This window comes from Haemaphysalis longicornis, unplaced genomic scaffold, assembly GCF_048455015.1.
Source record: "Haemaphysalis longicornis isolate Haplotype H1 unplaced genomic scaffold, Haemaphysalis longicornis Haplotype H1 scaffold_1, whole genome shotgun sequence".
In the NCBI taxonomy this organism is placed as follows: Eukaryota; Metazoa; Arthropoda; class Arachnida; order Ixodida; family Ixodidae; genus Haemaphysalis; species Haemaphysalis longicornis.
Genome location: NW_027526203.1, coordinates 459,164,272 through 459,176,367, shown reverse-complemented (window position 1 = coordinate 459,176,367; position 12,096 = coordinate 459,164,272). Strand labels below are relative to the sequence as shown.

At 47.3% G+C, this 12,096-nt stretch overlaps 1 protein-coding gene across 1 annotated transcript in view; it reads left to right on the top strand.

Annotated features, from left to right (window-relative positions):
* LOC144156122 (uncharacterized) overlaps positions 1-12,096 on the top strand; it is an 882,723-nt gene that overhangs the window by 544,751 nt on the left and 325,876 nt on the right. The window contains exons 9-10 of the mRNA XM_077687950.1: positions 1,716-1,863; positions 4,488-4,734. Of these exons, the coding sequence (XP_077544076.1) occupies positions 1,716-1,863; positions 4,488-4,734 (395 nt within the window). The remainder of the gene's footprint in view (positions 1-1,715; positions 1,864-4,487; positions 4,735-12,096) is intronic.

Genomic DNA, 12,096 nt, shown 5'->3' with positions numbered 1-12,096 from the left:
AAGCCAGGCGTTGAGATTAATTAAGGCAGGGCAAAAAAGTTTTTAAACCATCACGGGCGCTGTAAAAATTCTAGTTTACGGACCAACTCTTCGCTTTTATTCCGTAGTATTGTCAAAAATAGATTAGTCCCCGATGGGGGACGGGAGAGCCAATCGCCGATAAGTGGCGCGTAAGGCTCTCTTTTCTCCGTCGCTGGCGCGTCGACCAGCCCGGCAATGCCGGTCGATGTTCTGTTTGCAGTGCAAATGCAAAATCATCGACACCATCATTATCACCAGCTTATTCTTGTCCACTGCAGGCCGAAGACGTCTCCCATAGGATTCTCACCGCTCCTATCCTGCGCGGTCCCAATCCATTATCCACCCGCCCCCCACCTCCCCCCTTTCTTTCTGAAAAAAATTCATCCACACAACTGGTTAATTCTCTTCCGCTACATCTACTTCAGTCTCTCGGTAGCCACTTATTTGTTCTCTCGGTCCATCGGTTCGAAGTTCTCCGCATTGCGTGACCGGTCTGACTTGGGCCGGGCATGAAGTCCGAGCTGCATCATCAAGAAAAAAAAAAACATGGGGTGAGAACTTTGCACAAAACTGAAAGATGTGTAATTAAACGGTTGCCATAAAATGACATGTTTTGTTTTATTGTTCGCTCCAATCTAAGTAGGACACCCTGTATGCTGGACACACCAGTTGGGAAAAATAAAGATTTTTAATTTCCCATTTTAATTTTCGCAAAGAAGCGTTTCAAGGGGTACCCGGAATAAGTTTTTGCATAAGCGATATATTTAATTTTATATTTGCAAAAAATGACAATAATAACTCCTCTAAAGCTTTCTCTGAAACCCATCTGAAATTCTAAATATCTTGAACTCAGCTTGCGCTTTCGGCTACGAGTCGCCAGCGTTTTCCGTAAAATACATTGTCATTCTAGCTAACATCGAGCACTGGGCCATTAAATGCAGGATTTAAGTGTGATTCCAATTAGCTGAACACGCGTCTGTTGGAGTAATTCGTTTATGTTTCTCTCTCTCTTTCTCTCTCTCTGTTTGCTTCCCTTTCTCTTTTGAGTGAGTTTGCTGATTGTTGTGTTTTTATGCAGGTTGCCCGGTTTATGCATAGTTGCATGCAGTTAATATTAGCGTGAGTGTTCTTGGCGGTTGTTTGTTGTATTATATTCACCGTAGTTCTTGTATTTTTCACAATTTATTCAATACTATCTGCACACGTTGTCAGAATTGGCAATGGATTCAATTTTTGAGCAAACAAGTGATACGTGATGTGCAACGTGAGCATGAAGTGATGTTTTTTTATTCTTTTTTTTTCTATTTCTAATCAATACACTGAAGGGCATAGAAAAATGCTACTGCTCTCTTGACATTATGTTTTCAGGATGAATAAATAAAAATAAATGCATTTATTACAGTTGACCGTGATTTCCCGTTTCAAATCTGAAATCACATGACAAGTTTGTTGGTTTTATTAGATTGGTGGGAAAATGAAACGCTATTTGTTCTCCTCGTCGATGAATGCAACGGGGCTGGTTTCACCGAACCGCTGCAGACACCGAAGCTAATGTCATTTCGATCAAGCGGTCTTAATCACTAGGCCTCTGAAACAGTACAAGCATTTATCCAGACTTCACCTTCCAACCGCCTTCCACGTGCTAAATTTCGTTACTCACACCATTCATGCCGTCTTTTGTGTGGGTTTTGTAGGTGGCGGCATTGCAGTTACCACTGCCTGCAAATCCTGAGCGCTCGTGCTGTCCTCTTTATGAGCCAAAACACCGAAGTACAAAACAAACTGGTAGAAGAGGCCCACCTCAAGATCCTGGTCAACGCGCTAGATTCAACCCACGACCCCGTGAGTAGAACATGCGTCATTTTACCTAAAAAGAATAGAGGGTCGGAAGCAAGGGGCGGGCTATAGTCAACATTTTATCCACATTGTGCGTATCACAAACGAGCTTATCATCGAGAATTCTAGTTGTACGCTACTGTTCCAGAGGCTACCAAACAGTTTTCAATCAATCAGACAAGCAGCAAAGCCGTGGACTCCTAAGATCGACCAATCAGTCAATTTCTTTTCATAACGAGCTGCCACGGTGGATAAGTCGCAGTAATAAACGTCTGTCTTAAACGCTGCTGGCGTAAACGTGGATTGTCTGTATCTGCACGCATTCATCGAGACGTTCACCGGAATGTCACCAAATGAGGGAACGACATTACTGAATTAAAGTAGAGTCGATGTACGAATGTTCTGTAGGCATTTAGCCGTTAAGTTACTTATTTGGTCATTAGTTTAACTGGGACATGTGGACCAGGGCTGCTTTCTCTGGTAACCAGTTGTACAGGGGCCTACCTTCTTCACTAATACAGAAATGCGCGTCCTTGGGCGCTAGAGCACAGCAGCCGTGGTATCTCATAGCTATTCTTCTGGGCGATATGCGTTCTAGGCACATAGTGGGCTGTATTTCGCTCATTATCCGCTTCTTTTTGCTGTCGTATTTTGCCTCGGGGGGAAGGGGGATACTTTAGTTTTCACCCAACCAACTGCAGCACTCATAGCTCGAGCCCAACTCCAGCCTTCCACTGAATATACATTGCAGGGCTAATGTTGTGGCCAAACAATAAAATTAATGCATCCGTTGGTTGGTACGCAGTTTTGAACTGAGTCCGCACTCGAAAAAAGAAATTTTGAATTGCAAACGTTTGGACAGCTCATGGTATTCTATGAATGGTATTCCATTGGTATTCTATGAACTCATACTCTTCATGGTATTCCGTTAATTCTAATCTACCAAGTCAGATTTAATTACTCCTTACATAATCAGCTGTTCTGATAAAGTTGAGACTTTTATTTAATTGCACAGCAGGTTGTTGTCGCGCTGTCACTTGTTTTAAGGAAGTCACGGCTCCAAAAACATTGTTTACACATAAAAAATAACCTAAGGTATTCAGTGTTTCTGCTTTAGATCTACTAAGAGGTACAATCTAGAATGCCTCGGTTGCTGCCATTTACGAGTTATTATCTAGTAAATTATTCTTGCAAATGCATGTTTAGCAGCACACTGAAATTACTTACTTAGTTCTTACTTACTTACTTACTTAGTTCTTACTTACTTAGAGCTTACTTAGTTCTCATAATATGATAGGCGTGAACTTTTTCATTAAAACGCAGCCTGTTTCATTCGGTTCACTTACGTGACGGCCTAGAGCCCTCAGTACTGTGGTTTCAAGTATTACATATTGGAACGGATAGCCGAGCAAGTTAGTTCGTATTTCTAAATAGCGCAGTCAGAGCGGAGAAAGGACAGGACGAGTGCTATGGGCGGTAAAGTTAACCTCGTAGTTACGGTTCGTTTTTTTTCCTACCCACTTTTCTTCTCCTAAAATGGTAGACAAGCCAGCGCCTCAAGCGAATTGGTCTTGCGTATAGACTTCTTGGGGAGTCTTCAACCACACTTTTAGGACCCTACCGTGGGTTCTCTTTGCCACAATGTACTCGAATGACCAATCGAGGTGACCAATGGGCGAATTCAAGCTAACACGAGGCAAAGCCTACAGTTTGACTTAAAAACGGACTGCGTTCCGGCATAGCACAATGCAAGACGGGATGCCCAACTCGCGTTAGGGCAGCAAAGACCAGAGTTTTGAGCTACACAAACCGTATGTATGCTTGCTTTTTTAAAGACAATAGCTTTTCTTGGGCCACTCAAACGCGAAAATTTTGTGCTGTCTGCCTGCTTGTCAGTCTTTCGATTCAGCCGCCAGGCCTAAAGTTTAAACGAATTGCTAAGTGAGACGTTTATGTAAGCAAAACATCTTCAGTCTAATAAATTTAGAAATATGCTCCATATTTTTAACCAGAAAATACAAACAATTCACTCGCGTCGTGGCTCGAGCGCTAAGTCCCAACAGTCCTAACAAATGGCGCACCAGTGCGAACGCGGCAACACTGAACTCGGAAAACTTCCACTGGGTGGACCGAGCGGGATGGGAACCGCGTGAGAGGGAACAGGAGAGGCAGTTACGTAACAGAGGTGGCGGAAGACTGTCGTCATTCGACAATCGCAGATACGCGGCCAGATGCGGGGCCAATTGTTTCGGTCAACCAATTCGCAGCTTCAGTTGCAATGATTGCTCGTTTAAGATCATTGCGGTTCCGTTACAGTGAAGTAGACCAGCAGGAGTGCATCCGAGGCAGCCATTTAAAATAGTTTGCAGCGCCGATTTTTATTTTTTAGTATTGTGATTAAGAATCTTCCACTTTTTTTTCCCCTAATGAAGCCACGCAGCTAACTTCGCTCAAGCTGCGATCACACCTCTTCTTTCCCTGCATGGCTTCTGTAAGCATGAACCATTGCGAGCTTGCCCGCACCGTCAGGGAACCGTTTGCATCGCTATAAACCGCGGCGGCCCCCTATCTGCCTCCGTGTGGAGCTGCGTCTGTGCGTTACATGTGCTCCCGTGTGTCGTGGCGCGCAGCAACTGCTCTGCCTGGTGCTGCAAATCGTGGCGACGCTCGCCCTGGTTCCCGACCACCACACGGCACTAACGGACGCCGAGCTGCCCGACAGCCTGACGCAGCTCGTGTTGCCGTCGGACGAGTGGTACTACACCAACCACAGCACAAAGTACGCCCGCTACGTGAAGCATCACGCCGCCAGGGTTCTCGTCTACCTGGGCATGGAGCAGAGGCTGCGCAACAAGGTCTACCTCTTCGACCTCATCGGTGAGCCGCTTCTGAACACTCCCTCGCAACACTCGCACGGCACTCTCCTTGGCGCCTGTGAAGTATTAGTGTCAGGCACCTGGTGCAAATTTTCCCAGTTTAAAATTTCCTGGGGGGAGCAGGGTAGAGCTGGAATTTATAGTCGTAAACATATTGTAAAAAAATCAAAATCTCAAAGAGTGAGGAAAAGAGAATAAATAAAAAGTCGCACAGACGTTTGAAAAACAGCAACGGTGTTTACTTGACCCGCCGCGGTGGCTCAGTGGCTAAGGCGTTGCGCTGCTGAGCACGAGGTCGCGGGTTCGATTCCCGGCCGCGGCGGCCGCTTTTCTGATGGAGGTGAAAAGCAAAAACGCCCGTGTGTACGAGATTTCGGCGCGCGATAAAGATACCCAGGTGGTCAAAATTAATCCGGAGCCCTCCACTACGGCGCGCCTCATCGCCTGCGTTGCGTCGGCGCGTTAAACCCCACAATCAATCAACGGTGTTTACTTACGTATCGACCAGTAATCTGGCCTTCATTATTGAAGACCAGCGCGCTGGGCGATAGCATTGTAGCATTGAAGCGAAAGTGCCGCACGCACGCTTTTAAAGAGCATGGCAATTCGCTCACAACAGCGAACGGGCTTTTTATTGGGACATCTCGCTTCGAATCTGTCACCAAGCTACTGCGATTGCGACATCGAGTCCCTACTGAGGTGCAACATTTTTTTCCACTCAGAAACACCGTTATCACAGACGTAGTAGAATGCTGCTTCTCATTTTTTGTGCAAGGAACAAAACTAAAATTGAATTCTTACGTATTATCATATTCGTATTCCTAAGTTTTATTTTTTCATCTTTGTTATTCGTAAACGAGTGCATGCCTGCAGGCTTCTATGTATAACTTCTCATTTCCACAGAAAATATTTCTTTCCGTTACAAAAGGATACGAAGTAATGCCCGTGGTGAGCAGAGAGCAATATAATTATGCAAGAATGGGTTGGGAGAAAGTGGCACAGCTCTTCAGCCAGACCCCTCTCGATTTCACGTGGCTTGCACTGACAGGGGCCTGCCTGTGTCGCGCGTCCGGGAAAGTTAGCCGCTCTTGCGTGTCGGTGTCGAAAAGTTCGTTTCCTCTGCACTCGGGAAGAACCTGATGCAAAGCAAGGTAGTGCCAACCGGAGATTCCGGGGTGCACTGCTCTTTACTGAACCGGGGAAAGAACGTAAAGAGAAACAGTGCGTCGAATAAGAAGGCTAGCTCTTCGGCGCACGCTTGCCTGTGGCTGTCCGAGTGCAGCCGATTGAAGCAGCATGGAGGAGTTGGGGAGCGCTGGCTGCTCCAGAGTGTGCGGTCGATAGGAGGGAAGTCTGATTCCCGTCGGCAGGAATGCCGGGGTGGTCGCCGCGCTTGGCTGCTCACGTTCGGGTTATGTCCCCGCCGCAGCGCGCGGCCTCTTCTTCCGAGCGACGTCGTCCCCGTCCCCGCGGCTGGCCCGCCAGACACCGCTTGGTCGTCAACGATTAGGCCGAGCTCACCCAGGCTGAAGAATGTGGGCGCGTGCGTTGAGGACCCTCGCTTCACGGGATGCCAATAGATCGCTCGGTCCGCAAATTTCGCGCCGCTGTGCCTTCCTTGAACGAAAGACAAGGACGGGCACGGCTGCGTGCTCTTGTATTGCCCGAAGAGCAACGTACGCAACTTTGTCACTACCTGGCTGCGCCTTTTTGCGATGAGCGTGCAATCGATCTGGTCCGGATAAATGTTCACCCAGAGCGAATGAGGCCACGTTTCTTTGCAGGTGTCTCGTTGTGCCTGGGGGCGTATGCGTAGTTGTGTGGACTGATTCGTTTGTTTTGTTTTTTTCTGCTTGTGCCGCTACCACCTACCTCTTTTTCTTTATCATCCTAGCTCACAGTACTGAAATGGAATCCTCGATGCCTTTATTTGCCAACTTCTGGCTCCGAAGAACGGCGCTAAAGGCTAGATGAGGTACCCGGGCGAGTTTGCAGCCAGCAGACAAGATGCATCGGGACTTTATATGGCACTTTATCCGCCGTCTCACAGTGCGGCTGTGTTGTCTTCGTCCTGTTTTGCAAAAAAAGTTGAGTGTATGGAAAGCTCCCACCTCTCTTCCCTGGGATGAAGCTGCTGCGTCGGTGATCCTCTCCACATGGTCCATAACCACTCCTACGTCCGAGCTATTTTGTTTACACTGAAGCCGACCTGCTATGCCCCGAAGTCGTCACTATTCGTCTCTCCACATATAAATGCAGTGCACTCATATCCTCTTCCTGAATAGGAACACAGCAAGGACGCATCACGGGTATTCGGCCTACCTTTCTTAGGGGCGAAGCCCCTTGGGGGCTGGGGCTGTTGGCGTCTCCTGTCATTGTAATCGTTGTCGTAGTCGTCGTTTCATGTAGTCACCATACTAAAACACCGGGAAACTCGTTTACGCCTCACGCTAGAACGTAACGCGTACTAAAAAAACACCGGAAAACTCGTTTAAGCCTTGCGCTGGAGCGCTTCGAAACGCGTCCTAGAAAAAACACCGGGACACTCGTTTACGCCTCGCGCTAGAGATCTTCGTGCTTCAAAGACAAGAGACTTCTACAGCAAAGATGTACACATCTACGCCCTAAAGGTTTCATCTCCGTTGTCAAAAACGCCAAGTCGCCAAGAATACACTTATACACTGCATGCTTCGCCCCTCCCTAGGTCTCACGTTAGTGGAGATGGTCTGGGTTTTTCGTGCCCCCGATTTTCTGCGCCACACAACACGTGTGCTTGAAACAGATTTGAGGCTTTCGCCTCAGAACGTAACGCGTGAATCGCTCAGCGCCCTGTGGTACTGGCGGAGTGATTTTCTTATTTTCCTTTACGTTTTTTTCTTTTTATGGCCCCAAACAAAACTAACTCCAACATAACGCCAGCTTGTTGTTACAGCAGAGGGGTCTCTCAATTGCGCTCAAACGCCAGAAGCGCCGGAAAAGACAGGCCGCCTTCCGTGACGAAGGGTTCTACATGCCAAAGCGGAATTCGGTTTTCACTTTCTTGCTTAAAATGTGATCAGGGAAGCAAAAAAGACAATTCCTGATAAGCATCAAATTACTCGTGTTTGTTGTCACATCGATTGGGCAACAAAAACAGCTTTCTCTTACAGGGGCAGTTCCGAAACGAAGCACCACAAATCGTCTTACTTCAACTTAACACGCCCGCCGTGAAAAGGCTAGCGTCACTCGTAGGTTAGCCGGCGTGCCACCTTCTTTGGTCGGGGGCGAGGGGAGGGTGGCGTGAAGGCAGCCGCGTGGAAGGCGCCAGCAGCGAGGCTGACGGCCAAGGCCCACCCCAGAGAATCACACACTCCATTGGCGTAGACGAAGAAGAGCGTCAGGCCCGCCGTGAGGGCAACTCGCTTGTTCTGGCGGAAACGCCTTCCCCCCAGGGTGAACGTCTCCACGTGGATCTTGAGCATCTTGCAGACCGCCGCTGTGCACAAGGCGCTCAACAGGAGGCCCGGGAACCAGAGAACAAAGCCGCTGAAGATCACCAGGAACAGCGCGCCGTAATTGCGGCTGAAGCGCTCCCAGTTCTTTTGCATTCGCTGTACCACCTCCTCGGCCGACATAGGGACGGAGATCTTCCTAAGGTCGAAGAACTGTCCCCACGGCTGCGCCCTCAGCCGCTGGGCCCTCCACCAGCTAGCGTTACTGAGCAGGAACAAGATGCGGGCGATGGTCTCCATGGCTGCTTGGGCGCACTGTATACAGGGTTGCTGACCCCCTGGCACTGCTGTCGAGCGGCTTGCCGAAGCTTCTTCAGCCCAGCTGCGGATGCGTGTGGATCTGCTCACGAGTTCTGGCTGATGTGGCTCAGTTCGGCGGAACCGCAGCGAACCCAAGACTGAGCACGCGCAATGCCAGCGCAAGCTACGAGATGCTGATGATGACGCTACTGTGAGAAATATTAGGTGGTGTAAAAGAAACTTACACAACGGATACGCCGGAAATCAGGCGTTTTTAAGATAGCGGAAATGTCGCAATATGAACAAGAGGCTTTTTGTTGTAGTTGTTGTTGTTGTTGTTGTTGTTGTTGTTGTTGTTGTTGTTGTTGTTGTTGGGTGGTGGTGGTGGTGGTGGTGGTGGTGGTGGTGGTGGTGGTGGTGGTGGTGGTGGTGGTGGTAGCTAGGTGCAGCTTACCGGCTCATCACAGTTCTTTAAGAAGTTATATTACTCTGGAGTTATTTAGTATAATTCAAAGTTACATTTTCGCGCAGTTAATTTTCAAGGCGAATGATTCCTTTGTGTGCAGTTTCCCGTTAAGCACATTGCTCTACCGGGGCCGTCTTCAAATGCATGGATGATACCTTTTGTCAACGAATTGCACCCGAACTGTCCAGAGCTCTGCGAAGTATTTTTACAGTGTTCATATCCAAGTCAACTCCTCGCTCTATACAAAATATCGCTTTCTGTAATGGCTTTATTAAAGCCAAGCTTTAGTGCCCTCACTGGTGCCGTTGTAGGGCAATACGCCCTGCAGGAAAGCCAACTTTCTCTGACGATGGTGATGAAGGACCGTGGGTGAAGTGAAAGGAAAAAGCGCTTCCCGTGGCCGGAATCAAACATGGGTCCCTCGAGTTATGGAACCGGCGCCTATCCGATTGCTCCATTTCGACATGGTCGAAACGAACGCCAAGCAGCAAGTACCGATTCGCGCCGTACACCCCAAACCCAAACGTTAGGTTTACGGAGTGCACACCGGAGAGTTGCTGTGGGTATTCTAGAAAAGTGCCGCGTACCTCCAGAGTAGAACATGCTACCAGTGTAGGATTGGCCAACCAAACAATCTATTACGAGAAAGCTTCGCGTAAACCATCGTCGTTGTTAGACGGAGGGGTGCATGATTTTTAGGAGCGAAACCTCTTAGGGGCTGAGGCTGTTGGCGTCTCCTGTCGTCGTAATCGTCGTCGTAGTCGTCGTCTCATGTAGTCACGTTACTAAAACACCGGGAAACTCGTTTACGCCCCACGCTAGAACGTAACGCGTACTAAAAAAATACCGGGACACTCGTTGACGCCTCGCGCCATGCAGCGCTTCGTAACACGTACTAAAAGAACACCGGGACACTCGTTTACGCCTAGCGCTAGAGAGCTTCGTGCTTCAAAGACAAGATACTTTTACAGCAAAGCTGCATACCTCTACCCCGCCATAGTTTCATGTGCGTTTGCAAAAACGCCAAGGCGCCAAGAATACGCTCCCACACTGCATGCTTCACCCCTCCCCAGGTTTCACGTTAGTGGAGATGGCCCGGGAATCTTTTATTGTGGTTGTTGCCTTTTATGAACCTCGATATAACCATGGTCGTTGAAGTTACTCTTTTCAGATACAAAGGTGAAAGAAAACCGCTGACGAAGATGTACTGATCGGGTGGCAATTCTGGTCATTAGCTCTGTGTTGAAGCTTTCCTCGTAGCATGTCTCTCGCTGTGGTTTGTCCCACTTCAAAGCGTCCTCGGTTACACGCGGTTGAGAACTACCTCCCTCTGCCCGTGACCAGGAACGTCCGCCGCAACAGCCTCGGTTGCAGGTCGCATGTCCCCTCAGCATGTTTCCTGGTGCACGCCTCTCCCTGCCTGCGGGGTGTTCGGAGACATGTTTTTCATCTGAGAGGAGGGGTTAGGGTAGGCTGGGGGGCTAGTATTGACGTAATGTAAAGGTCAAACGGGGATGCGGGAGTAAGACGACTACGGCAGGCGAGTCATGGCTGAATGGTTACTACTGACGATGCGGGGTCCGCGGACCTCATATACAAGCCACGCCGAAATTTCGCATCTATAAACCAACCAACGCTTGTAATGTGGTAGTTTTGCTTGTCGTTTTCATGTGCGTATTTTTTTTCTGTAGCGGAAGAGAGAACTGCATGGGCTGCTTCGTTGGAAGGATTCATTTCATGAAGGGCGCACGGTGGGTTTACTCCGAGTCTTAGTCTCGCCTGTTTGAGCTGTGCAAGCAACGCACCTTCAGTCTATTTTGTGAGCAAAACGTCGGCAGCGAATTCTGTTAACATTGGGCGCGATGTATGCCCTGATTCAATTCCCGGTTAATTTTTTTTTTTTCACAAAAACTTTTTATTTTCACAAAGAAAGACTAAGGGTACGGGGACGAAAGGTACACATAAGTACCAGACTCGGTCCCCGCTCCCTTTGCAGACATCAGCAGCAGCACAAAGTTACAAGACGGGAAAAGAAAAATTCAGTACAACTGGTAACCGAGCAAACAAAAACAACAACAACTATTCAAGCTCTCGCATCACTTCGCATAACAGTGTTAGCATGACGCAACATATCATTTCGCAACAACATATATGTAAGCTTACAAGGCACCCTAATTCAGAGGTAATTGTTTACACAAAAACGAAAGGTACATATACAACACAGGATACCAATAGCTAAATTTTCTTATAAAATAAATCAAAATACAGATTTTGCAAAACTATTCTCGTAATATTCGTTTAAAGGAATTTGGAGGACATTTTTGAGTAATCTAAGCGATATCTGCATTGTCATTTACGAATTTAGGAATGAGATAACGCATGGTTTTAAAGCCATAGTTTGTTCTAATACGGAGTAACCTATAGTTTATTTTTCTGAATTGAAAATTACTTCCATTGAGAGATATGTTTGGTGAAATTCATGACGATTTGTGCGCATTTCCCTGTGTACATAAAATACAAGGTTGTACATGTGTAGCTGTTGTATATTAGGTATTTCATGTGCGTCTCTTAACTGTCTGGTACTGTGTCAGGAACCGAGATTTTCTAGAGCCCGAATGGCTTTTTTCTGTGTTGTAGTTAGCTTGAAAATATTAGAACGATTTTTTGGGCCCCAAAATAAAAGGCAGTAATTTACTTGAAATTGAAACATTGCGTAATACACAGTTAGCCTGAAACCTATTCTAAGTACTATGTATCGCGTGTCTTCTGTTGCGTGCTTGAGAATACGTTTTCGGCATTACCTTCTACGCTGAATTGTAGGGGGGCAGAGGCCTTGTCAGGCATTCTGCCTATCCCTGCCCCCCTCACGGATAGCAGCCGTGGAAACAATTTTGAATAATAATAAAAAAAAAACTCTTGGGAATTTTATCACGGAGTTTCCATAGTGCGCCAGTAACCTTAGATAGCTTCAGTAGTACTTGATTAGTATGTTCGTTCCACGTAAGAAATTCATCAAAATATACGCCGAGAAATTTGACACTCTTCACAGACTTAATACCTTCATTTGAAAAATCGAGCTCAAGATTCTTAGCTAAAGGAGTGTCTCTATCTCTGAAAATAGCGTACTTGGGTTTTTTTTATTTAGTTCTAGATTATTTTTCAATAT